Source organism: Ursus arctos, unplaced genomic scaffold (assembly GCF_023065955.2).
Source record: "Ursus arctos isolate Adak ecotype North America unplaced genomic scaffold, UrsArc2.0 scaffold_5, whole genome shotgun sequence".
Classification (NCBI taxonomy): Eukaryota; Metazoa; Chordata; class Mammalia; order Carnivora; family Ursidae; genus Ursus; species Ursus arctos.
In genome coordinates, this window is record NW_026623067.1 from 53968984 (window position 1) to 53992863 (window position 23880).

At 41.2% G+C, this 23880-nt stretch overlaps 1 protein-coding gene across 8 annotated transcripts in view; it reads left to right on the plus strand.

Annotated features, from left to right (window-relative positions):
* MAST4 (microtubule associated serine/threonine kinase family member 4) overlaps positions 1 to 23880 on the plus strand; it is a 535574-nt gene that overhangs the window by 144590 nt on the left and 367104 nt on the right. For all 8 annotated transcript variants that reach the window (XM_044384142.3, XM_057307021.1, XM_044384143.3 and 5 more), the window contains exon 3: positions 23558 to 23682. In XM_044384142.3, coding sequence (XP_044240077.3) covers positions 23558 to 23682 — 125 coding nt within the window. The remainder of the gene's footprint in view (positions 1 to 23557; positions 23683 to 23880) is intronic.

A 23880-nucleotide genomic window follows, 5' to 3' on the forward strand; every position in this document is an offset into this window, starting at 1 on the left:
CACCACAGTCGAGATACTGAATGGTTCCTCGGCCCTGATCTTGTGTTTCTCACTCCCACGCCTCCTTTCTTGGCCCCAGGCAACCAGATATCTTCTTTTTGTCACTGCAGCTTCGGTTTAGCTGAAAGTTATAACATGAATGGAATCAAACAGTACACGTTCTCTTGTGTCTGGCGCCTTTCGCTCAGTATGTTTTTAAGATTCTTCTATGTTGGTGCATGTATCAGTAGTGTATATTGAACTTGATGAGAAACTGCCAAACTGTTTCCAAAATTGTACCGTCTTTACATTCCCACCAGCAACAGATGAACGATCTAATTGCTCTGCGCCATTGCCAACTTGTGGTATTGCCAGCCTTTTTAATTTTAGCCATTTTAATGGGTAGATAGTCCTGTCAGATGGTGGATTTAATTTTTATTTTCTTGACGACTAAATGATGTTGAACATCTTTTCATGTGCTTGTTGGACATTCGATTATCTTCCGTGAAGTGTCTCTTCAAATCTTTCATCCTTTTTTTTTTCTTTCGTGCACTTTTTCATCATGTTGTAAAAATTAATTTAAAAACTTTTCAAATACAGAGAACCCAAAAATCCCTTGTAATGACTTGAAAGATAGAAAACTTAAGATATTTAAGAAATTTTTAATAACACACCATATAAATTTTCATGTTACTAGACTTTAAGTCATTCCGAGTGCTTTTTCCTCTAAATATAAATATCTCAGAGAAACTGTTTTTTAAACCCTAAAGTGGAGTTTTCTCTGTACATGATGGTCTTCTCTGCCAGTTCTTAAATGGTCTGAAAAATAAGCTGAGTTACTCACATTTTTTTTGAGAATTGCAGATTTTGACATCCTGGAGATGAAATTTCTGGGAACGGAAATGATTCTGACATTAGGCTCAGTGGAGTCTAGAACATTTGACCCATTGTGGCATACTGCTGGAATGCACAGTGAAACTGACCTCAGGCCAGAGGGAAGAAATTCATCAAAAAACCTGTTGTACTTCACTAAATTTAAGTAAATGTCCATGCCTGAGTTACAGATGTTCTTTTAATGCTTGTTAAGGAATTTTTCTTTGCTTTCCTTTTATAGATTCAGACTATTTGCTTTTTTCAGGGAGATCCTAAAAATTAGGTAGTCCAACCTTTATTTTGTAGGTGGGAGAATTAAATATTAATGGTTACTCATCAGTTTGCTTACTAATTTCACTTAGGAAGTTTACTTACTTTGGTTAAACTATTTTTGACTAAAAGTAGGGGCAATAATGGTTCTCTGCAATTTTGCTGGAGGAGTTGACTTAAAGCTTTAAAACAGTGCAAGGGTATAGGTGTTGATGCAGATATATGAGCCGAATCATACAATTCGGCTTACAGCTTAAAAAAAAATTCTGAAGTTGATTCCCATTTCATAATCTCAATAGCTCTGGTATATCTACTCTTACAAAATTTAGTGTGCTCTACAATCATTTTAGATAATTAAATGTTAGGTCAAATAATTTTCAAAAATATTTATTAGCCCTTAGGAGAGAGGGAACGTAAAAGAATCTCATGAAAATCAATCTGGTTTTAAAAGCAGTTGCTTGTAAGTTTTATTGGAATATGAAGAAAACATTCTGACTGGTCCCCTAAATAGCTTAGCTGAGGATTTAATGAAAGAATTTTTGCAAAGCACTTAGCCAGTGACGGGTGGCTGTTACTATTATGTGCAGCAGGAATTGAATCGCAGTTGATGGAGAACTTGGGCTTCTGAACACCAGTTTGGGTGCCATATCCACTGAGTTTCTACTTTGTGTCAGGCAATGTGCTAGTGTCCAGTTGGAGCAGAAAGAAAATCTCCTTTCTGATCTTTAAGAAACATAGTTTCCACTAGTTATAGGCAACTATGAATAATCACATGTGATCTTACCTTGGAGCATACTTGTTGCTAAACTTAATTAAGTCAAACTGGTTTTAACATCAGAAGTCTGTGCCCGATAGATTTTGTATGGTAAAGACCAGCCATCTTCCTCTTGCTTAGCCTTATTTTAATCTAAAAGTCTTTTCTTTGGCAATTTTCTACTGTTTTCTTTAAAACAATTTTTTTGTGAAGGTTTGTAGCTGGAAACTTTTGTCACTGAATTATCCTTGATAAGTTTCATTAAACTCAGCTCTTTGAGAAGAAGATCTGTGATGTTTTCATCTTACCACTAATAATAATGACAGCTAACTCTAAGAGCTTACTATGTCACATGCACTGTTGGCAGGGAATTACATTTACTGACTTACTTAGTTCTTACCATATTTATCCACTTGGGAGGGAGGCAGTCTTATCCCCATTTTACAGATGAGAACACTGAGGAACAAATAGTTTGAACGGCACAAGATCGTGGTGTTCACGAACAGCAGAGCCAAGACTTGAACCTGAGTGCTGTGGCTCCAGAGTCCATCCTTGTAACCACTGCACTGTTCCTAATACAGAAAGTACTTAGTAAACTCTGGTAGGATTATTTGGAGTGAATCCTATGTGGGAAACTTTATTTCATTTGGAAGCCAGGGCTGACTCAATCCATAGGGATCCTTGTCCCTTAATTACAAAAGTAAATTAAAACCGTGCAGTTGATCTATAGTAAAACCCATGAAGTTTGCACATTTGTTAACCTAGCCATTCTTTTGCTTGGATTTCATCACAAGGAAATAGTTGTGAATGTGTGCGGAGAAATAACACTAGTTATATTTAGATCAGCACCATTTATTATAATTAAAATTGCATGTCATCTAAATATCTGGCAAAAGATACTGGCTACACATATCACGGTATACACATAAAATGGAAGACAATTGTAAATATTAAATACCATGTTGTAAAAGAATAGGTTTTAACGTTGACAGAGGCTCACAATGTTTTTATGTGAAATCCCATTGTTGAATGGTCTCGGGGGCATCACTTGCTTCATAGGACTTGCTATAAATGTGATTAAATAATTGGATGTTTAACAAGGTGGAGGAAAACAATTCCTGTCTGCTAAGGAGTTTTCTCATACTGGGATGGTGGTTGATTGGGTTCCCTTATTAACAGGCACATGAAGGATGCTATGGCCTTTTTTTACACCCTGCAACTCAATCCACAAGACATTTTTTTGCCACTGAGTTTTTTGGTGGCAGTAGTTGGTTTATCAGTTGGTGATAATAGTATTGTATAACTACAAAATTTCATTGGCAGACAAGTGTTTCTTTCTTACTCACATGGCTGCGGGTCAGCTGGGTTTTGGATAATTTAGTCTGAGCTCTGCTGGGATTGGTTCTAGGATGCTGTTTGGGTCCAGATTAGCTCCACGTGTCTGTCTTCTTTCTTGGACCAGCAGCTATCCAAGGCATTACATTCTGGTAAAAGACAGGAGCGTGAGAGTGCATGTCCATCAGCTCCGGCACGTTTCAAGCCTCTGTGAGCTTTACGTCTGGCAAATTTTCTATTGGCCAAAGCAAGACACATTGTCAAGCCCAGAGTCAAGGGGCGGAAGCATGTTCTACCCAGGTAATACCTTGACAAAGGTGCAGATATATAATGCTACTGCAGGGGAGCAAAGAATTGGGACCAATAATTCCATTTGTCATAATTGGTCTCTGTAGTTTAAACCATCACTTACAATAAGAATATTTGCATGTGCCTATTTTTTATTATAACAGTGATGTCTGTTTAGTGTAGACAAGTTAGAAAATGAAGGGGGGCAAAAAGCGAGAAGCCCTTACCTCCACCATGCACAGATAGCCGTAGTTTAACTTTTGGCAATTTCTTCCCTAAAACTGGGGTAACTTAAAGTTATTAGATTAAAGAAAAAAAACCATCAGTACCCTTTTTACAGGGCTAGCATTTAAACAACAAACCCAGAGCTTATTACGTCCAATGCTGCCTGAAAAAAAATTTTTTTTTTTTTGGAGGCAAATGATATTTTCTGTCTTCGTGGCCTGCAGCTTGCTAAATAGGCACCCAGAAGCATGCTGTAAACACTGACTGAGCTCTGGAGCCCCCTAATGAGTAAGAGGAGTAATCATTAGCAGACCCCTAAGTCAATTCATAAATATGTGGTAAGGTGCCTGACAGTTCTCAGCAAGGAAGCTGCACAGAGAAGGAGAGAACCTCAGCCTTGAGTCCTGGCTTCTTGATAGACGAAGGAATGCCCTGAATCCTGGTCCTGAATTTCACAACTGGGATGTATGTTGCAGCCCTAACAGTCAGAAAAGGTGTGATCCTTTTCCTTATGAAGAAAATTGTGGTTTTCAAAACATAGTGGCTTGTTTGGAATGTAAAACAAAGAAGAATCTGTACATGTTTGTAACTCGCATTTAATGATAATAAACCAACTTTGTGGATAGTATAAACTGGAATTTCTAACACAGTAGGATCTGGTGTTCGTTCTATGTTGGGGGAAATATTGAGACTTTTTCTTTCTTAGATTGTGGTAATCAGTTTGGAATGACATCTGAAAAATTTTTAAAAGCATTTCAGAGGGAATTTTACTTCAAGAGGGAAAGGGAAAAATAAACAGCACAATCCTAGAAAACATTTTTTTCTTTAAAATTAACCTGGAGGCTTTTGTGTTTCAATGCTGTGTAGAGCTTAACGGGTTTCTCATCGTAGACGCCTCCTTAGCTTAGTAGTCGAGACAAAGAATTGAGATTAAAGTGAATTTAGATAAAATAAGGCTTTTTTCTGGGTAGCCTTGATACTTAGTAAATTTTGCTCCTAAATCTCCTTGATACCCCAGATTTCTTTATTTTCATAATTCCATCAAAAGAATGCCAAGATAAAATGATGTGTGTTGGAATGCTATAACAAGTAAACGAGAACATATCAGTGGCTTAGCACAATACTCATTTATTTCTTGCTCATGTATGAGTTGCTGGTTAGCAGGCAGCTGTCTTCCTCATGGTGAATCAGGGACCCACGCTCCTTCCATTTTCTGGTTTTATTTTTCCTTGTGGCTGTAAGACGCAGTGCTTCCAGCTGAGAGAAGTGGAAAAACAGAGGTGAAAGCTTTCCAACTTCTTAGAAGTCCCAGCCTGGAAGAGACATATTCTTGTTGTCCATTCACATTTTTTCTGTCAAGATTCTGTCACATGGTCACAGCCAAACATCAGCCTGGTGCCGCTCTTGGAGGGCCCTAGAGTGGTCCTTGCCGGGCCGTTGCCTCTGTATATAACTACATAAGAGGCAATGGCAACATGGCACTTGGCCTGAGAGAGAAGTAGGTTTTAATAAGAAAATGGGATAAATTCAGTTTTCAGTATGCTAAAATTGAAAACCTGTAAGACTTGTGAATTGACATACTGTCAGGACTGTGGAATCACAGAAAGGGAGAGAATTGTATTTTGGGAAGGAAAGGATTGGCTCCATCGCCAAGAGGAAGATGATGATAAGGAATTGTCTTTCAATTCAACAATACTGTCCCTGGTTACCTTGGGGAGAGTAGTGAGGTGCGGAAAGAAGCCAGAATGGAGTGGGTTAAGAGCAAACAGTAGTTAAGGGATGAGAGGTAGCTAACTGGTTGATAGTTGAGTGTAGATAACTCTTTTGAGAAGTGGTGCTGGGAAGGAGGCTAGAGACGTGGGTGGGAGCTGGAAGGGTATGAAGGATCAGAAGGAGACCTCTTAGTGTGGGTGCATGTGAGCGTGTTTGTTAGGTTGGCGTGCTACTGAAGAAAGAGATGATAGCCAAAGGGAAGTACTTTGGGAGGAACCCAGCAACGTATCTGCAGCACATGTAAGAAGGTTGGCTTTTTTATAGGAGAAGGGGCACTTCCTCCCTTGGAATAGGAGGAGGGAGGAGCAAAAGGGAGCAAAAGCCGGTAGTCTAGGTACATCTGTATCATGGAATACTATTCAGCAATAAAAAGGAATGAACTGTTGATGGGGATGACAGCCTGGGTGAATCTCCAGAGAATTAGACTGTATAAAAAAAGCATGCTGTTTAATTCCATTTGTATATGCCATTCTTGAAATGATACAGTTGTAGAAATCCACTGGTGAGTGGTTGCCAGGGATTAAGAAGAGGGAGGTGGGAGGGAAGTAAGTGTTACTGTAATTGGGTGACATGAGAGATCCTCTGGGGATGGACACGTTCTAGATCTTGACCATGTTGGTGTCATTCTACTGATGGTTATAGTATGCTGTAGTCTTGCAAGGTGTTACCATTGAGGAAGACTGTGTAGAATGTACCTGGGATCTCTGTGTACTGTTTCATCCTACTACATGTGAATCTACATGTATCTGGAGAGTAAGAAGTTTCATGTTTTAATGTCCCCTTTCAATATCGCTGTTTTCAATAAATTTGCTTAATAAAAAGTAGGTAGTTCAATAGATTTGGTGGCTTCACTTTTGTCAATGCATTATGAGACCCCTGTGGAGTGGTCAGGAGGGTTATATGGTGTGAAGTAGAGAAGGAAGTCATAGGGTCTTGGAGAATAGGAAGGGATCTATAAATGTAGTAGGATTGTTTGGAAGCATTGACAACTGATTTAAGGTCTGACGTCAAGAATCTAAAGTGAAGCCTGTCTGCATGTTTGAGGAAAAGTTAAGACACCAGGGAAATGGGTGTACCAGGAATGGTATTTCCACAGAACATAGCGGAGAGGCCTGGTTGGGGGTCATTTAAGATAGAGGTGGGGAGAGCGGAGCTGAACTGTGTAAGAATGAGGGGACTTCTGGTGCCTTTGGTGGAATTGCCCAGCAGTGGAGTCAAAGCTCATGGGAGCTTCAGAGGAGGATGGGAGGTGGGGACCTGGGCGTGTGATTGTATTGGGGACTGAGCATTGGGTAGGCTGAGTTGGACTTAACCAGACCCTGAAGGATATATAAAATGTTAATATTTTGAAATATGGCAACATTTGAAACTCTTAAAGAGCAAAGACATTTACAGTTGTTGTAAATGGTGCTTTTCTGTGATGCTCTCAGTTTGGGTTCTTGGCTTTTGGCCAACAGAGAGAAAACCCCATATCCACAGATAATTCTCACTTAAGGTTGTACCCGTTTAAAAACTAACTATTTCTGTTTGTTTTGATATTTGTCAATGTTTAAAAAAATCTCCAGGCTGGAAACATATAACTGGGAGCAGGCATTGTTTTAGTTTGGTTTACTGTTTTGTTTTAGAACTTGTAAAATTGTGTAGTTCATCAACAATAGTTGATGAAACTGGAGGCTGTCTACCCATTCTTCTGGGTTGCTAGGCAATGAAGAGGCAACTCCTTTAGTATCTTCTTCCTGGTGAGAGTGCCGGCTTTGAAGTAGCCTTTAAAACCACTGCTGTCTTCACCGCTCCTAGGTCCATTTATGTCTGGATATTTTGTTGGTATCTAGGTGCTCTAATTAGAAGATGACTCTTGTGTGTATTTTTGTTGTATGATTTCTCCTTGTCAGAGTAGGAAAATCTCCAGAGACTTCTACTTAATGGGGCCTGCAGCTGTTAGCTGGTTCCTTTGGCAGATGCTGCCTCCCAGTGGCTCTCTGTCAGGAGGCCGTCTGCTGTGGCTCATCTCCCATGCAGATGGCCTACCAAGGAGTCATTGCTCCCTCTAACAGGGCGATCATAAGGTGGTTCCCAGGCCCCTGGTCACCTGCTGCTTAGGAACTGCCATGTGGCCACCTTGTTGAGAGCCAGGCTGCAGAGCCCTACTTGAAACTCCAATAGCTCTTTCAGGGCTTTGATACCATGGAAGCCTTCCCAAGAGGTGATGATGTCAGGCATGCTGGGAGAATTAATTAAGGGATGAGTCTACATGAGGACTTGAAGACTCAAACGTGGTTTTCTGATACGGGGAGTCAGATGAGACACGAGCCTGTTAGCTTTGAAGGGATGGAGCTCCAGAGAGTGATGGGAGCCAGGCTATGTCCGTCAGCAGCGCTGGCTCCTCAGAAAGTCATGTGACAGTTTTGTACCAGATCGAGTTCGAAGGACTTAAAAATTAGTTCTGAGTATTAATTAAGGTGTTGATAGAAGACTCTGTTTCTCTTAAGCTTTTTGAGGTGCCTTCTGCAGACCAAAAGTAGCTTGGGCCTTATATCATTGTTGACCTAGAGTTTCAAGGTTGCCAGGGTAGGAAAATCAGCTGAACACTAGAGCTGAACCATTCTCACTTGCAGAGTAAGGTCACCTGCTTGACCTTCTCCTGGGTGTGGTGGATGTGGCAAATCAAATGTTGTACCTGAACTTCTTTAAAGTACACCAAGGAAGAATGTCTTTCAAAGTTTTTGCTGATTTTATTTTAAAAGTTGTATGTGTCTAAATAGATAAGGAGGCTCTCTGTATCAGGGTAATGAAGAAACTCTACAGAAACAAATGAAAGATAGATGAACATCAAGATCCGTCAAGCACTAGACTTTCCCCCGCCCCCTTCCAGTCTCTCTCTTGCTCTCTTAATGTCTCCCCATATTTCTTATGTTCTAGTGTGGTTCTATAACTAATGGACCTTTGTTCTTCCTGGGAGAAAAATGGAATTTATTGAATCCATATATCAAAGATTCAAGTTGTTTGTTCTTCAAATTCTCTTTAGAATACAAAGTTGATTTCAGGGGGGCGGTGGTTTGGGGGCATTTTTATCAAGGGGTTGATTTTTTTGAACAGGCACAATCATATTCTTTTTTGTTTTCTCTCCACTGACTATATATTTGTGTACATCCCTGAAATTTTGTTTTGTTCCACTGGATAGCCTGAGGCCTGCATGGCTGCACATGATTTTACTATCCTCTATGACTTGTCTACTTTCAGGTTCTGAAAAGTGTACAGATTCCAAGCTTTTCTTCTCAGTTCCTTACATGTTTCATCTATAGAAGATGAAATGGTTTTAAGTCCCTGTGACACTTCACTATAAATGTAAGGAAGCCACAAAAGTTGAATTCATTACACTATAGTTAAGAACATGAAATACACATTGAAATAATAGAAAATCAGTGTTGCCTGTTAAATCCCACACGGAGCACTCCTGGGATTATTAGGGAGGGGAGATAAGGTTGGGGAAGGCCAGGAAGATTTCGTGCCATGCTGGAGCACACGTATGCAGCTGGATATGGGTAAGTGGCTCTCCTGGTGACATTTTTTTAGCATGTACAATGAAACCGTAGTGCAGCTGCTCAGAGGCGCATGCAAGGTGCTAATGGCTCCTGTGCTGGAATCTTCTGGGTAACACAGGCATGGTGGTTGGGTGTGATGCAGTAGCAATTAGGGGAGATGTGTGTCAGGAAGAGAATGAGATACATGGATTACACTGAAGAGGGTTTAAAGATCAAAAGCTAGTGACTTGGCTGGGTGGAGCTAGGCATCTTGATACGCTCTACACTGCTGTTGCAGGATGTGATAGGAATCATGAAATGGGGATCAGACGACCAGATTCTAGTCAGAAATACAGCCCTAAGTAAGGCGTGTCTTGGTTTCTGGTTCTTAATTTAATCATCTGTAAAATGAGTGGATTGGATCAGACAGTCTCCAAGTCCCTTCGAGCTAGAGTAGTAAATAATTTTAGCTACCAAGATGAGAGGGGGGAAACATCTTTGCAGAGACTGGTTTCCCTTCATTTGTTCCCTTCCCACATAAATACTTGCTCCATTGTTGAGCACCGAAGCCACTGTCTCCACTGGAGGAGCATTTCAGTGATGTCCTGTCATCAGCCCCTGAGACCAAGTACCCCAGGCCATCCATCTCTTGTTTAAACCTCATTTTCAGTGGCTAATCAGAGATCAAGAATGTAGACCTTTTTCTTAACTTCCTGGGTGGAAATGGAAAATGAAGCTGACTTGATGTCAGCTCCGCTGTGGAAAGAGTAGGCAAAGAAATGCAGATGCCACCAACCGGGAAGTTTAAAGATTTATAAAAATTAGTGTTTCTGCTATATTAATGACTCCGGTGGTGGTAGCCTGCATTTGTCATTGTCATGTTCTATTGTCATTCAAGTACTTAATCAACGCATATTGTCAGGGCTACATTTATTTTCCAGTGTCTGCCTGGCCAGATCATTTCTTCGTTCTCTGACTGTGTCAGGTGCCCTGCATCACCCCAGGGCCAGAAGGGAGAGCTGGAGGGACAGTTGCTGCTTTGCTTTTAACCCATTGCTAACCTGTTCACTGCCAGGAGTGGAACTTTTAAAAAGAAAACGCAACATTATGGAAATGTCTTGTTCCCTTTTTCTGAACAAGAATACAGGTGGAATCATTACCACCTTAAATGATGAACCCTGAACCAAATTAGGCTTGAAGGATCTTGCATAAGGTGGCAGAGTTCCCAGCATCCAAGTCCCTGTGAAAGAGAGTCCTGGATGTGGGTAAAGTAATGTACCTGGACATGCAGTGTGTGTTGACATGTACGCATGTGTGCATGGCTTTGTGCCCTCGATTGTTACTTAGTGTCCCACAATGTAGGATGTGCTGTAGTTTTTTGCCTTATATCACTCTAGAGGCCAGGAACAATTATGTATGCCAATGCCCTTTAAAAAAAACCAACAAACAAACTTAGAAGCAAATATCTCAACAAGCAAATTTCTCTGGGCTCAGAATAAGGAAAACAGGGGTTAGTTTGATAAATTTGAATTCTTTCTTTGGTTAAGGAGGGAGAGTTGGGTCACCCACTGTGCTTGCCTGGGTTGCCAGGAATGTCAGTGCAAAAGCATTTCGTTGTTCTGTGCTCCATTATACTAGGTTTTGGCAGCAGTGGCATATGTAAATAATAATAATTTTTTAAAAAGGGGAAAATGATACATGTATGGACTCCCAGCAATAAGGGGCACCTTGGTGGCTCAGTTGATTAAGCGTCTGCCTTTGGCTCGCATTCTGATCTCAGGGTTCTGGGATCAAGCCCCGCGCTGGGCTGCCTGCTCAGTAGCAAGTCTGCTTCTCCCTCTTCCTCTCCCCCTGCTTATACTTGTGTGTGCATGCTCTCTCTGTCAAATAAATAAATTAAATCTTAAAAAAAAACAAACCCAAAACCCCACAGCAATGAGATGCCTACTCAGGTGTACGAAACAGGGAAATGAAACTCATGATCCTTTACTACTTCAAATTCCATTCCAAACACTTCTTCCTATCACTTGCTAATTCTTCAATAGCCCTATTTGAACTGTCTCCTTCCCCCTCCTTTGCTTACATTGCTCTCTTCTTAGAGGATGGGTCACTTTACATTTTCTATTCTTGGTATACCTATCATCCCTTTTACTAGTTGATAAATTCCTCCAGGAACTTTTCCTTGTATCCTCAAAGCAAAATTTCCTACATTGCACATATTAAGTGCTCAGTAAATAGGGTTGTCAGGCAAAATGCATAACACCCAATTATTCATACCAGAGAAAGAACTAATAATATTTTTAGTATACTTATGTCCAATATAAAATTTGGGGCATGTGTATTCAGATTTATTTGAATCCAAATGTATTTAAACATCTTATATTTTTGTTTGCAAAGTGTTTCAGTAAAGACTGGAATGGTTTTGTACCTAGGCCTTCTCAGACATGTTGTCCCATAGGGACATGCATAGTAAGAAAGGCAAGAGGTTAGAGGCCTTACACATAGATATTAGTACAGTATCCTTTTCTTATGTTTTCTTTGACCCTCTGGTTGGTTACTCAGCTCAGAGACAGTACCATCTTTGTGGACAACCCCAAGCAGACCTGGTACATGATATCCTCTTTGATATATGCAAGGCTGTATACAACCCTTTTGCCATGCTTTCAACATAGTCCTCTCTGTAGATTCATGTAATGGGAGATTAAATGCATTTAATTGAGCTGTTACAAGAAAACAATCAGACTGTCAGTCTTGAGAGGTGGCTATTTGGAGGGTGACTGGAACAACCAAATGGCTACCTTCCCCCACCTCAGCACCAAGCACACTGATTTTCCCATAATCATGGCTGAATTCTTTAAAAAGGAATGCTGACCAGTCTAGTGATACTGTTACTTCAAAACATGAAGAACTGACCCTGGAGTTCAAGGCTGCTTAATGCCCTCCAAGCTTTCAGAAGAATGCAGTGGGGGTGCCTGGGTGGCTCAGTCGTTAAGCGTCTGCCTTCAGCTCAGGTCATGATCCAAGCGTTCTGGGATCGAGCCCTGCATCGGGCTCCCTGCTCAGCGGGAAGCCTGCTTCTCCTTCTCCTACTCCCGCTGCTTGTGTTCCCTCTCTCGCTGCCTCTCTGTCAAATAAATAAATAAAATCTTTAAAAAAAAAAAGAAGAAGAAGAAGAAGAATGCAGTGACTAAGGTATAGACCAGAAATGGGGGTGAATTCCAATCCTATACCTCTCATTAATTTCTAAGCAGTCCTGAGGAAATCAGGAAGATAATCGTGGCTTTAATTTTTCTCTTCCTAAAAACAAGGGCAGTGTTGTGTTAGGTTTTGGAAAGCACTTAGTGATCTTTTGGAGCTTAATTCAGGGTATCGATTGCAGTTTGGATAGCATTGGTTCTTAGATTTCGTTGCTTTTAAACCAGGTAGGAGGAACATTAACTTTCCTACTAAGAGAGGAAGAACAGCGGGCTATACACTCCCTGGTGGAGGTCTTTCTCCCTGGAAATGGGGTCTTCAACAAACTACCATTTGGAGTCCCTGGAGGAGATCTACTATATGGTATTTTTTGGAGAATCATTCACAGTTGTGTTCTAGATTTTTTTTGCTTACTCGTTAACCAGTATCAGCAAACATCTCTGAAGACAAAAATACTAGTTTCTTCAGGAAGTATAGACATTGTTATTGAGGAAGAAGAATTTGAAATCTGCTTGGAATAAATGTCAGCTTGGAACTAGAAATTGTTCCAAATAAATATATGTGGAAGTACATTGTTAGGTGACGTAGATTGTGTATATAAAAGTTTCCTTGGGTAAACAGAACTTGTTGGGAAATGAGGACTTGTCTGGAAATTTCTGCTTGGATTGTGACACAGAGTTTGTTTTATCCCGTTGTGGCTGCCTTTGTTCTTTTTGTTTCTCTTGTAAAGCTCCTGATGGCTAGCTCCTCCTTGGCCTCTGTCCTAAGTGTTTCGATGTAGGGCAGTTGTCAGGAATGTTCAGCCTCTCAGGGCTGCCAGTGACATTTGGGTGTGTCAATCAAAGCATCTTAGTTTGCAAAAGAATGGAATTGTGTAGGATTCATAATTTCTTCCAAAGCAAGATGATAAGTACAAATTGTCTAGTGTTTTGAGGCCAATCAGCTTACTTTGAAAAGTTACAGTATTTTGTGGAGGTGTCGGACTTCTTTGGAGATGAGTTTTAGAAGTGAAAGTCAAAGCCAAGAAAAGTGAGAAGTAAGGCTGCTGAGTCTTTGGCATTAATATTACAGAGCTAATGATTGGACCAAATTTGAGTATTTTTCTAGGCAATGCGGAACCACATAGTAATGGAAAAATATGAACCCTGGTAGAAATATAAAGGAGAGAGAGAATGGAGAGTTACTATGCATAGACATTAAGCATGTGATCATGTAAAAGTTTGGTAGCTTTGGTGTCCGGGATGTGATGTAGGGCTGCAAGCGCATATGGGGTACAGTCCCAGGTGACAGTTTACAGTGGAGAGAGCATGTCGTGCGTTACAATAAATGGGACTCTCTATGCAAGGAGCCATATAAGAACAGGTTGTATGATGGGGAGAGGGAAGGCTAGCAGTGCCTTGGGGTATGGGTTCAATGCCCATGATGCCAAGATGCGTAAAGCATCCTGGAGGGGGACCTAAGCAACCACTGAAAACAAATTGTGTGTTCCACACTGTCCTGTAGCCATGCAGCTACTGCATTATAATAGGCTGTGAATCTTGGATTTCAACCTCGTGACTGGGGCCAAATGGGGATGGACTTGAATTCAACAGTTTCATGAGTTTAAACATTGAACATATTTCCAGGATCCAGAGGGGGCAGTGAACATGTTTAGATGGAAAGATATTTTGGAAAGAATTGGACATACTGGGTTGGGAAGAGAGTGATGGGGAGGAGGGGATGACTCCTACTCATTTGGTTGGTGTTTTGAAGCGTGCAAGATTCTGGTCCTCCCGGGGATTTTAGGAAGGTTTGGAGGCAGATGGGGAAGAGGAAGGAGCAAGAGGAAGGGAGAACTGGGAGCTTGACAAGTAGTTTAACAGCTGCTCCACATATCCTCAAACTGACTCTGAGAAAAAATGGTTCTATTTATTTGTCGTTTCCTTCCATATATCTTCCCAACAGCATTCATCAATATCTGTCATTTCCCAGGGGGTTTAGGCATGTCTAGCAATTCATTCTGCTGAATTATATTTCAATACGCGGATGGAGGGAGGCCAGATTGCAGATGTTAACTCTGACCTATGCCCAGCGTTGCCTAGACACGGCCACCACCCAGCTCCTCGGTGCCCTCACGCAGACAGCCATTCCAAGCCATACCACTTGCTATCGGATTCTTGTGACCATGTTCTTGTTAGAGTAGGCTCTGTATAATACTTGTTTACAAATCAATTTTACGTTATCCCATTAGCATTTGGTCTATACAGCTAGCGCTCAGGGCAAAACCATCATTTATTTTTTGATAAGAAATTTAAATTCAGATAATCATCATCTGAATGGAGACATTTTGGTGGTGGAGGTGAAGCAGGGATTTGCTGGCTAGGGCTGGGTCTCATTACAGAATGGGAGGATTTGCTGGGTGTTGTGAGCACTTGTAATAATAGGAACACTGAAGTTTACCAAGCTCTCTTTCATGTACTAGTTCATTTGGTACTACCATCTTCCTGTGTTAGAGTTTCAGAGTGGTAGTCTTAGTAGATGAGAAAAAATACTTCTTAAGGAGCAGTTTAAGGGAAAACAAAAGAAAGGAAAAAAGAACAAATATATTTCTAAGTGCAGATTCAGGCTGTTGGCATTTTTCCCCTCTTATCATAAACTGCCAGGGGCAACATGGTGGCTGTCTATGATTGAGGGTGAAGAGAGTACCTTTGAATCATGTTGCTGTATTGCCCACAACTAAAGTTACTTTCGATGTAAAACTTCAGCTGTAGTTGATAGTGGCAGTGGCAGCCAGAGATGGTTTGGCTAAAGGCTTTGACTTCTGTATTGTAGACAGGAGTATGCTGTTATTTTTCCACAGTCCCGAATGCTCTCATGGTGTGAAACTGGCCTTTCGTGACTCCCTGAAACCTGTGTCACGTACCCAGTCTGGGGTCGGTACACTCTCACTTTCTGCTACCTACTCCGCTTGCTGCCAGCTTCCTTCTAAAGTGTCTCCTTAACTTTCTCACCAGGCCCTTGTGGTTCATATCGTGCCTTGCCATCCTTTGTTAAATATAGAATGCTGGTGGTAGTATTCAACACAGTGAGACTGCGCATCTCCATTGGGTTTGAGTCTTATAGCAGAACTGAGGTTTAGAGATGGCTGCATCGTGCAGTTAGTTGGGTTCAGGCCTTGGTGTCCGGATGGCGTCCCATGCTTTGACTGCCAGCCTCTCCGAAGGCATGCGCACTCTCTCCTTCAGCGTTCACTTCCCTTGTCAATTAGAGATCCCTGTATAGGGGGCAGTGATGTCTTTAAGGACTTAGGGTCAAGGCTATGCTTTGGACTTTCCTTGTGTGAGTAAACATACACTTTTTTTTTTTTCCTTTTAAGGCGAAAATAGCAGCTCGGTATAGGAGTCAGTGAACTTCGCTCTCTGGTCACAGGTCTGTTGGTTTCTCAAATTATATTTATTTGTGCCATTAAGAAGAATGATTTAGCAGCATTGCCGATGCTGTCTGTATAGTTATTCTTTTGCAGTGGGACAAGAAATTGGAAGTCAGTCACCCGTGTGAGAGGGAAGATGGAAGGAGCCATGTCTCTGTGTTGCAGTAGCAGCTGAAGATGAATAAAGGGAGGCTCTAATTGCTGGGAGTCTGACAGTCACTATGATGAGGAAACCACTGTTGAGGAGTGAGCAGTGGAGCAGAGAAGAGGAACATCTTGAGGATGATGGAGCATACTTGAGGACAGTGGCTGCTGACTCATACATTCTTCCCGGCTTCAGCCAGTGACTTCTCCTGGCCTTTAACCTTTCTCCATTTCTAAATTTGGGAGTGCACTGGGAAAAACTCAATTCCTCTGACTTGTCAGTGATTCCAACGGCTCAAGTTATTTAAGTGTAATTTGCAAGAGCAGGTGCTGACGTAGTTTAGTGTGGATGCCTCCCAGACAGTAAAACAGAGTTGTTTTTTCTCAGGAAGGTGCATAGTTACAGCTAAGCAAGTGAAGGGGTGTGTGTGTCAGTGTGTGTGTGTGTGTGTGTGTGTGTGTGTGTTAAGATATACCTAACAAAATTCACCATTTTAACCATTTTTAAGTGTCTCAGTTCAACAACAGCATTAAGTATATTTACAATGTTGTGCAGCTGTCACTGCCATCCATCTCTAGAACTCCATCATCTTCCCAAACTGAAACTCTGTACCTGAGAAACAGTAGGTCTCATCCCCTCTCTCCACAGCCCCCATATCCACGGTTACACATTCTGTCTCCGTGAAACTGACCATTCCATGAACCTCATATACGTGGAATTATACAATATTTGTCCTTCTGTGTCTGTCGTATTTTGTTTAGCATGTCTTCAAGGTTCATCCATGTTGTGACAGGTGTCAGAATTTCACTCCCTTTTAAGGTGGACTCGTACCCCACTGTATGTGTATACCACATTCTGGTTATCTGCTCCTCTCTCAGGGATGTTCGGTTTGTTTCCACCTTTTGGCTCTTGTGATTAATACTACGATGAACTTGGTATACACCTATCTGTTCATCCCTGCTTTTAGTTCTTTTCTCTATATACCCAGAGGTGGGATTGAGCAAGGGAGGTTTTAGCAGGAAGCAGGGAGTGGGGGCAGGCGGTAAAATGGTGGGATGTCCCTCTTCCCACTTCAGTGGTGGACGTGAACTTTCAGGGAGCTACTTTGAGAGCCTCAGGAGATGCTCCAGGTTGGCAGCAGGCTGGTAGCTGAAATGTAAAGATGAAGGATGAGGGAGATGAGTGCATGGCCCCCTCTGCCTGCTCCTGGCACCCGCATGGTGATAGCTTCATAGTGTTCATTGTGTCGCCAGCCCCGTGACTCCTGTTGGGCCATGGCCACGCCCATTCTCCTTCCCTCCCTCCTGTGGCTCCCCCGGTGGCTCCCTGGCCCCACCTCCCCAAAACTCTTGAGAGCAACACAGCTGTTCCCTCAACTTCCTTTTGTTCCTGGTTGGTGCCTTAGAGGGATAAACAAACTTTTTCAGAGTTTTATGTATAACTGAGCGCCAGAAGCTGTATCTATCCAAAGACTGCTTTGTTCGTAGTTACTAGGTCTTATTTTCCCTTTGATGGCTTGTTTGTAGTCCAAGAGAAATAACCCAAAATGTAAGACTGTGGACTGCCTGCGAAATCTATGTTGCACTTCAGGTAATAAGGAACTTTTTTACTGGAAGCTTTTAAATCTAGTCAGGTACCATTATTCCCTGATGATAAAGTAGTTCTCCAGAGGCTGTATTTAATTCTTTATATAGCCATTCTGCTAAAATTATTGCTGACCTGGTATTTTCCTACTTCAGAGGGATACTTCATGCTTTGGGGGGCTTTGAAAGCATGTATTTCATTTTTGAAAGCTTGCATTTATGGAGGTCTTCTTGTTTCTTGGGATTCAGGATGGAAACAAAGGAAAACACACCCCATTAATGAGACCATATGTAACGTTCATAGAACCAAGGCACAATCCAGGTCTAGGCTCAGAAATCTACTTATTTTAATATATAATCTTAAAAGGCTGCATATCTTCCACTCTGTTAAGTAGAGGCCCTGTGACCAAAACAGTAACAATAACCAATATAAAAAGCCCATTCAGGTAACTCATACCTCTATGTTTGAAGCCTGACAAGTTCTTACATCAGTCTGGTCAACGAATTTCAGCTTTAATATGGACCTCTATTTATTGCCTCTAAATTTCTAGTTATGTCAGTAGAATATATGTAATAAATGCTATAATAAACATATCAGAATTTTATAAATGTGTTTCCAAAGAGCATAGAGCTGATCACAGTTCCAATTGTAACAGCAAGCTCAATTTGGTATTAAAATAAAGCAGCCAGATTGGTAGGCAAGCTCACCTCTCCTATAAGAAATTAGGAATGGTATTATCCATTAATTTCCACCCCGTGCAGCTGAATAATGCAGTTGACAGATGCTAATTTTCTTAAATTGTAGGCAGCAAATGATGCATGAATACAACAGCAACACACTTTTTAGAGGCTCTTGGTAGTCATCAGAAAGCGAATTTATATAAAGTTTGATGTAGTCACTACCAAGTATGGCATGATGTTAGTGCCTTCTAATGACTGTCTTAAATCCATCTGTTGTCCTCTTTTCCCTATTAACACTAATGGGGGTCTAGGCAGGAATAAAAACCTCCCATGTGTTGTGCTAACAGACCATTCAATTTATAACATTCATGTGATTCCTAAGGATAAGACTCATGCAAGAATAATGACATCTAAAATCTAAGCAGTGACAGGATTATAAATATTTCATTGTATTATGTGTGTGTTTCCTAATTTAATTATTTTTCCAGTGGCTTAAAGAAAGTTTGTTTCTTGCTCCCATTATCATATGTAGTCTCATGGATAGCTTTTTGTGTTTCTTACTTTTTTAAGCTGATGTTATTGAATGTCCATTGTATGATGTTTTTTCTTTTTGGATTTTAGGAACACCCTGTAAGTTTACCCCTATTTCACAGCTGAGGAAATCGAGACTTGGGGAAGTTCATGAATAAGTGATAGAATCACTTTTGGGGGGTCAGAGTTGGCACTCAGCAATTAGGCTGTAAAGTCAACCATAACATTACTGGCAACTTTGATTGTTTATGTCCTGTTGGGTTTGAAGACTGTATGAGGTAAATATATGGACTAAGTTGAAAAACCTAGTTCAAACTGAATTCCAAAATTGATCAATTATTGAACATCAAAATGTGTCCTTGGGGTTTGGGTCTGTTGACATAATAAAAGAATTGAAGCCTGACGGAGAGCCTCTCCTTGACCAAACTCTAGCCAGTTTCCTCTGAGACCTCCTTCTCAACCAGGCCTCAGACTTGGTCAGTGAAGACGCGAACAAACAGTGGCATAGGTTCTAACAGCTCAAGGCAACCTTCTTAGCATGACCCTAGTCCTCTTAAAGTGCCTGCCTGAGAAAACTCGGGGCTGTCAAAATTTTTTCTGTTTGGGCCAACAGCTAGGGTCTCTGCCTCCCAGGCTCTGTGGGAGGGTAGAATGTGAATTTGGCAGTTGCCAGCTGGCAGGAAGAGCTGGCCTGATCGCAGTTACACTGAATGACCCTGTGTCATTTTTCACTTCTATTGACTCGACTGAGCCCCCACTGGCTCCCTGCCCTACTCCCTCATTCTCTTAGTAAAACACTCAGTTATTGTACAAATTGAAGGTGAGTTCAGTTCACACTGGACTCTTTTTTTCCTGTTGCAGTAGTTACTACTGATTAAAGTCTGTCCTCACCACTTACAGTGTCGCACTTGGTTTTCCTTTGATAAGGCACATATATGGCCTTGCTACCAAGATGAGACTTAGACATGGTACAGTAACACATAAAGCGTACGGGATGGTGGTAGACAGGGTGACTTTGGAGGAGAGGACACACAGGGGTCCTGTTAGCAGTGGTCTCTGCTTGTTTTTGAGTGCACTGTGAGAACTAATGAAACTAAAGTGTTCAAAGTGTGCTTCCGAGTGAATGGAGGGAAGGGAGGTGGTTCTGTTGCTTGTGCCCCTCCCCCAGTTCTTGTTCTGAGTCTGACCTCCGTTCTGAGGTGGGGTTGGATTCCCTGAGCAAGGATCCTAGCATATGAATTTCCTACACCGGGGATTTATTTGAGAACTGTCCCCGTTTCCATTCTGCTGTCCCATTGGCACAAAGGGAGTCTTTCCCAGTGTCTGCTGCCATGACTTTCATTCTGGGACTGTGGTAAGTGTCCTCGTGGTTCCTTTTGGCTCCCATTCTTCATGGAACCTTCCCTCTAGCTCCTTTCTGTTCTACCCAAACCCGTTACAAAGTTCCCACCATCAGCAGATCCCTCCCTGACGTGGCCTTATCCGTGGAAGGAATGTACTCCCGGCTAGTTGGCCGTATTAGATGATGGAGCACGTGTTTTGATAGGAATTGTTAAAAACAACGTTATATAATAGCATATACAGAAATTAAGAGCGAATACTTCAGTACAACCCATATATCCACCAGCCAGCTTTAGCTAAGCTTAATAATTGACACATTCTTCAGATGTATTAATATTAAATTTATTAAAGCCACAAGTGAAAACTTAATTCTTTGAAGTTTTAAGTTCAACTCATAGACCCCATTAGTGCCTGCATATGATTTTTAAAACAATAAAATATTACAGCATTTTCCTCCCTAGGCCCATTCCCCATTTTCCCTGCCAGAGATAACTACAATTCTGAATTTGTTGTTTATCCTTTCCACAAAGAAATACTAGCCTTTATTTTAATATTATTAAATATTTCTCTTTATTAAAGAACACATTGCCCTGTTTTGTTCCTAGGGTGGACTTGGGGTTGATGTTGACAGAATTAAAAAGTTCTCATGATAATGTGAGTAGTGATAGTGTATTGACTGTTGCCCATGTCCTAGGCTGAGTGTGTTAAGTGCATTATATCATTTAATCCATTCTGCTACCATCTCCCATCTTTTCAGCCATTTTCTCTCTTCCCCCCCCTCCCCCCCATATATATCTATAAATCCACTTAATAACTTACCCACTTAATAGCTGTATGCCCTCCCTGGGCACTACAGTGGAGGTAATATTACCTAATACACATTGGGTTGTTAAGATATTGGAAGTACTTGGCATATAGTAAGGATGTGTAGCTATTAGGCTATGGTACAAATGAAATTTAAGAAAATAATCTGTTTAGTTTTATTCTTTCTGTTTATATTTGACAAGGATTGATCAAATAGTGTAGTTTAACTGCATTTCAGGCAACATTTATTGAACACTTCCTAAGGGCCAGATATTGTGCCTGGTACTAGGGATAAAGAAATAAATACCTATTTATTCACCTCGGGGGGGATTATAGGGAGATAGTCTAACAATTATTTTCTACTAGAAGAAAAAAAAAGGACTAATATGTAAAATTATTCAGTTAACTGAAATGTTTGCCCTCTAAATTTTTCCACTGCTACATTAAATTCTTCAACTGTTTTTGTATGTACTCTTGGTTTTCTTTAAAATGAAGCATCTGGGGCAGAATAGTGGTGAGGCCAAAGTAGATTTTCTCCATGCTGTAAACCTTGACATCACATAGCCTCTGTACCCTCTCTCAGGCTTCTTTCTGAAATACGAACAAAGAAAATATAAAACACAAAATGTAGGAAATGAAATAGAAGGGATCAGAAGAAAAAAAATCTATGGATTCTGATCACTGGAGGTTCGTATATTTTTAACAAATGATGTCCTTCAAAGACAGTGATTTCTATGTTAAATCATTTATTCATGTAATACTGATTTTAGTTTTCTTAAATGTAGTCTGTAGTTCTCCTGTCCTTTTTTATTAATGTCCTGCTTTTGGATCTAAAGGGGGCAGATTGCCCAAAGCCCCTCTTAGTCCAGCTTTTAGTTCATGTTTTAAAATAAGGCAAGGAAAAAACAAATTCTGGACTTCCAATTCTGTAACCTTTCCTGCATAAAATGGGGCTGAATGTTTTTGAGGTGGTGACCAGAATCACAGATGAGGGTAATTATATTTGAATTTTCAGTAGTAGAGTTTATGCTTCAATTAATTGGCATTGGCTATATGTGTTTGTTTGGAAAAGGTCATAATCTATTTTGTGGGGTTGGGGGGAGCAGGTAACAAAAATCAGTATAATTCCATTTTTGCAAGAAAATAGAGGTTACAGAAAGAAAGCCTGGTAGAAAATCACTGAAATGTTGATAGTGTTTTTCCTTGGTGTGATTATAGGTGACTTTTCCCTTTTTATATATATGTTTACACTTCCTGCTTGTGAGTGAAAAGGAACAAAACCCAAGTGAAAAAAGATACTTACCATTTTTACTACTGTTATGGCTAAGGAGCTAACATTTACTCAGCACTTTACTTAGAAAATTCTTTAATCCCCCAACAATTTACACTGTCCCATTCTCCCCACTTTAGAGATGGAAAAACCAAAGCTGGGAAAGGTTGGCTAACTTCCTTCCCCATTTGTCACCAAGGCAAGATGAAGATCTCAAAAGCAAATCTCAATTTCTCTAGAATCTGTGCTTTCACTACATAATATAGGAAAAGAGCAATTTTGGCAAAGTAAGTAATTATTTGCTTTGCAATGAAAATATAAATTTCTGAAAGCACCGGGATGAAAGCATTACACGTCTTCACATGGACAATGATGGGAGCTGTAGCTCACTCCTATACTCCGATAGTGCTAGTGATTACCATGCACACTGCTAGTAAATCAGTTAATATATGGCAACAGTTATTACCTAGTGGGATATGCTTGTTGCCTGAAGTAAGAGAGTGAGGCTCTTTTACAAGGAACAGATCTGGGGAAAATCCAGATGTTGCTTCTGCTACAGGTCACCTAGCCACACGAGCGGCAATCCCCTCATGTTTCTGAGAGGAATGTGGCTGGATCCCCACCCTGCCCCCCCACAACCTTGTATGCGGTTCTGTGGGTTGCCTGCCATCTTTTCTCTTTGCCAATGTGTTTTCTGGGGAAAGAAGCGCCTACTTGTTCTTTAATCATTCATGGGATGCTTAATGAGCACCTACTATGGCCAGTCATTATGCTAGTATTAGTGTGAAACACATAAAAATCAAACATGTTTTCTACTTTCACTGAGCTCCATTACTGCATAAATATTCATGTCCATCCTAACTCCCTGAAGTCAAGGAACCTTATTTCCTGTGTGTTGGTAACTAGTTTAGTCCTTGTAGTGAGGGAGTAATGTAATGCGAATTGCTTCACCTGTTTGACTGTTAAAGGCATACACATGTAGCAGAGTTCAAGGTTGATGTAAATTGCTCAGTGAACCTAGTCTGACATTGATGTCCTGATGTATGCGAATGGATACCACGTGTGTCCTGTGGACATGGTTGGATGACCACCAGTTCTTCAGAGAGCGAAGCTTTGAGAATGAGGCCCCAGCCCTGTTTCACCTTGACAGAATTCTTGTAGTTCCTTTTGTAGGTCATGATCTCTACTTTGTCAACTCTTTTTCTAGTTGATCTTGAGATCATTTTTCGTATTAGATATCTCAATAGTCCATTTGTAAGTGCATGTTTACTTCTTTGATGCTGAGGATGCTTTGTGTATTTATATGTATCCTCTGCAAGTTCCTGTGGAATAGGCAGTAGTATTTTACCCTGCCCTTGCTGAAAGCTGCCGATCCTTGGATTTATGTGGGAAATCAGGGTCAGAACTTGGGACTGGATCCCCTGACTTAAGTAAAACAATATTCCTCTGGTTGCGATGAATAAATGTAAGGAGTATGACAGAAGCAGTATAGAAGGATGGCCAAGAAGGGACTTGCCATTGTCACAGAAGTGCCGATGTTCTGCCTGCCACTTACGCTGTCTTCTCTTTCACCCCAACAGGGAGGTACCTCCTTCCAAACCCTGTGGCAGGGCAGGCCTGGCCAGCGTCCGCGGAGACGTCCAACCTCGTGCGCATGCGCAACCAGGCCCTGGGCCAGTCGGCACCCTTGCTCACCGCCAGCCTGGTGAGTGACCGCTGCCCGTGTCAGCTGCCCGTGTCTGCGGTGCCTCGATGCGGTTTCATCTCCCCACCACCCTAGGGACTATTTTAACTTTATTGAGTTTAACTAGCTTTGAACTTAACCACATTTAACATTAAGCAATGTGAAATTTTTTGTGTCGAGTGTGCTAATTTTTTCCAAGTTCCCGCTCCACGCCCCCGA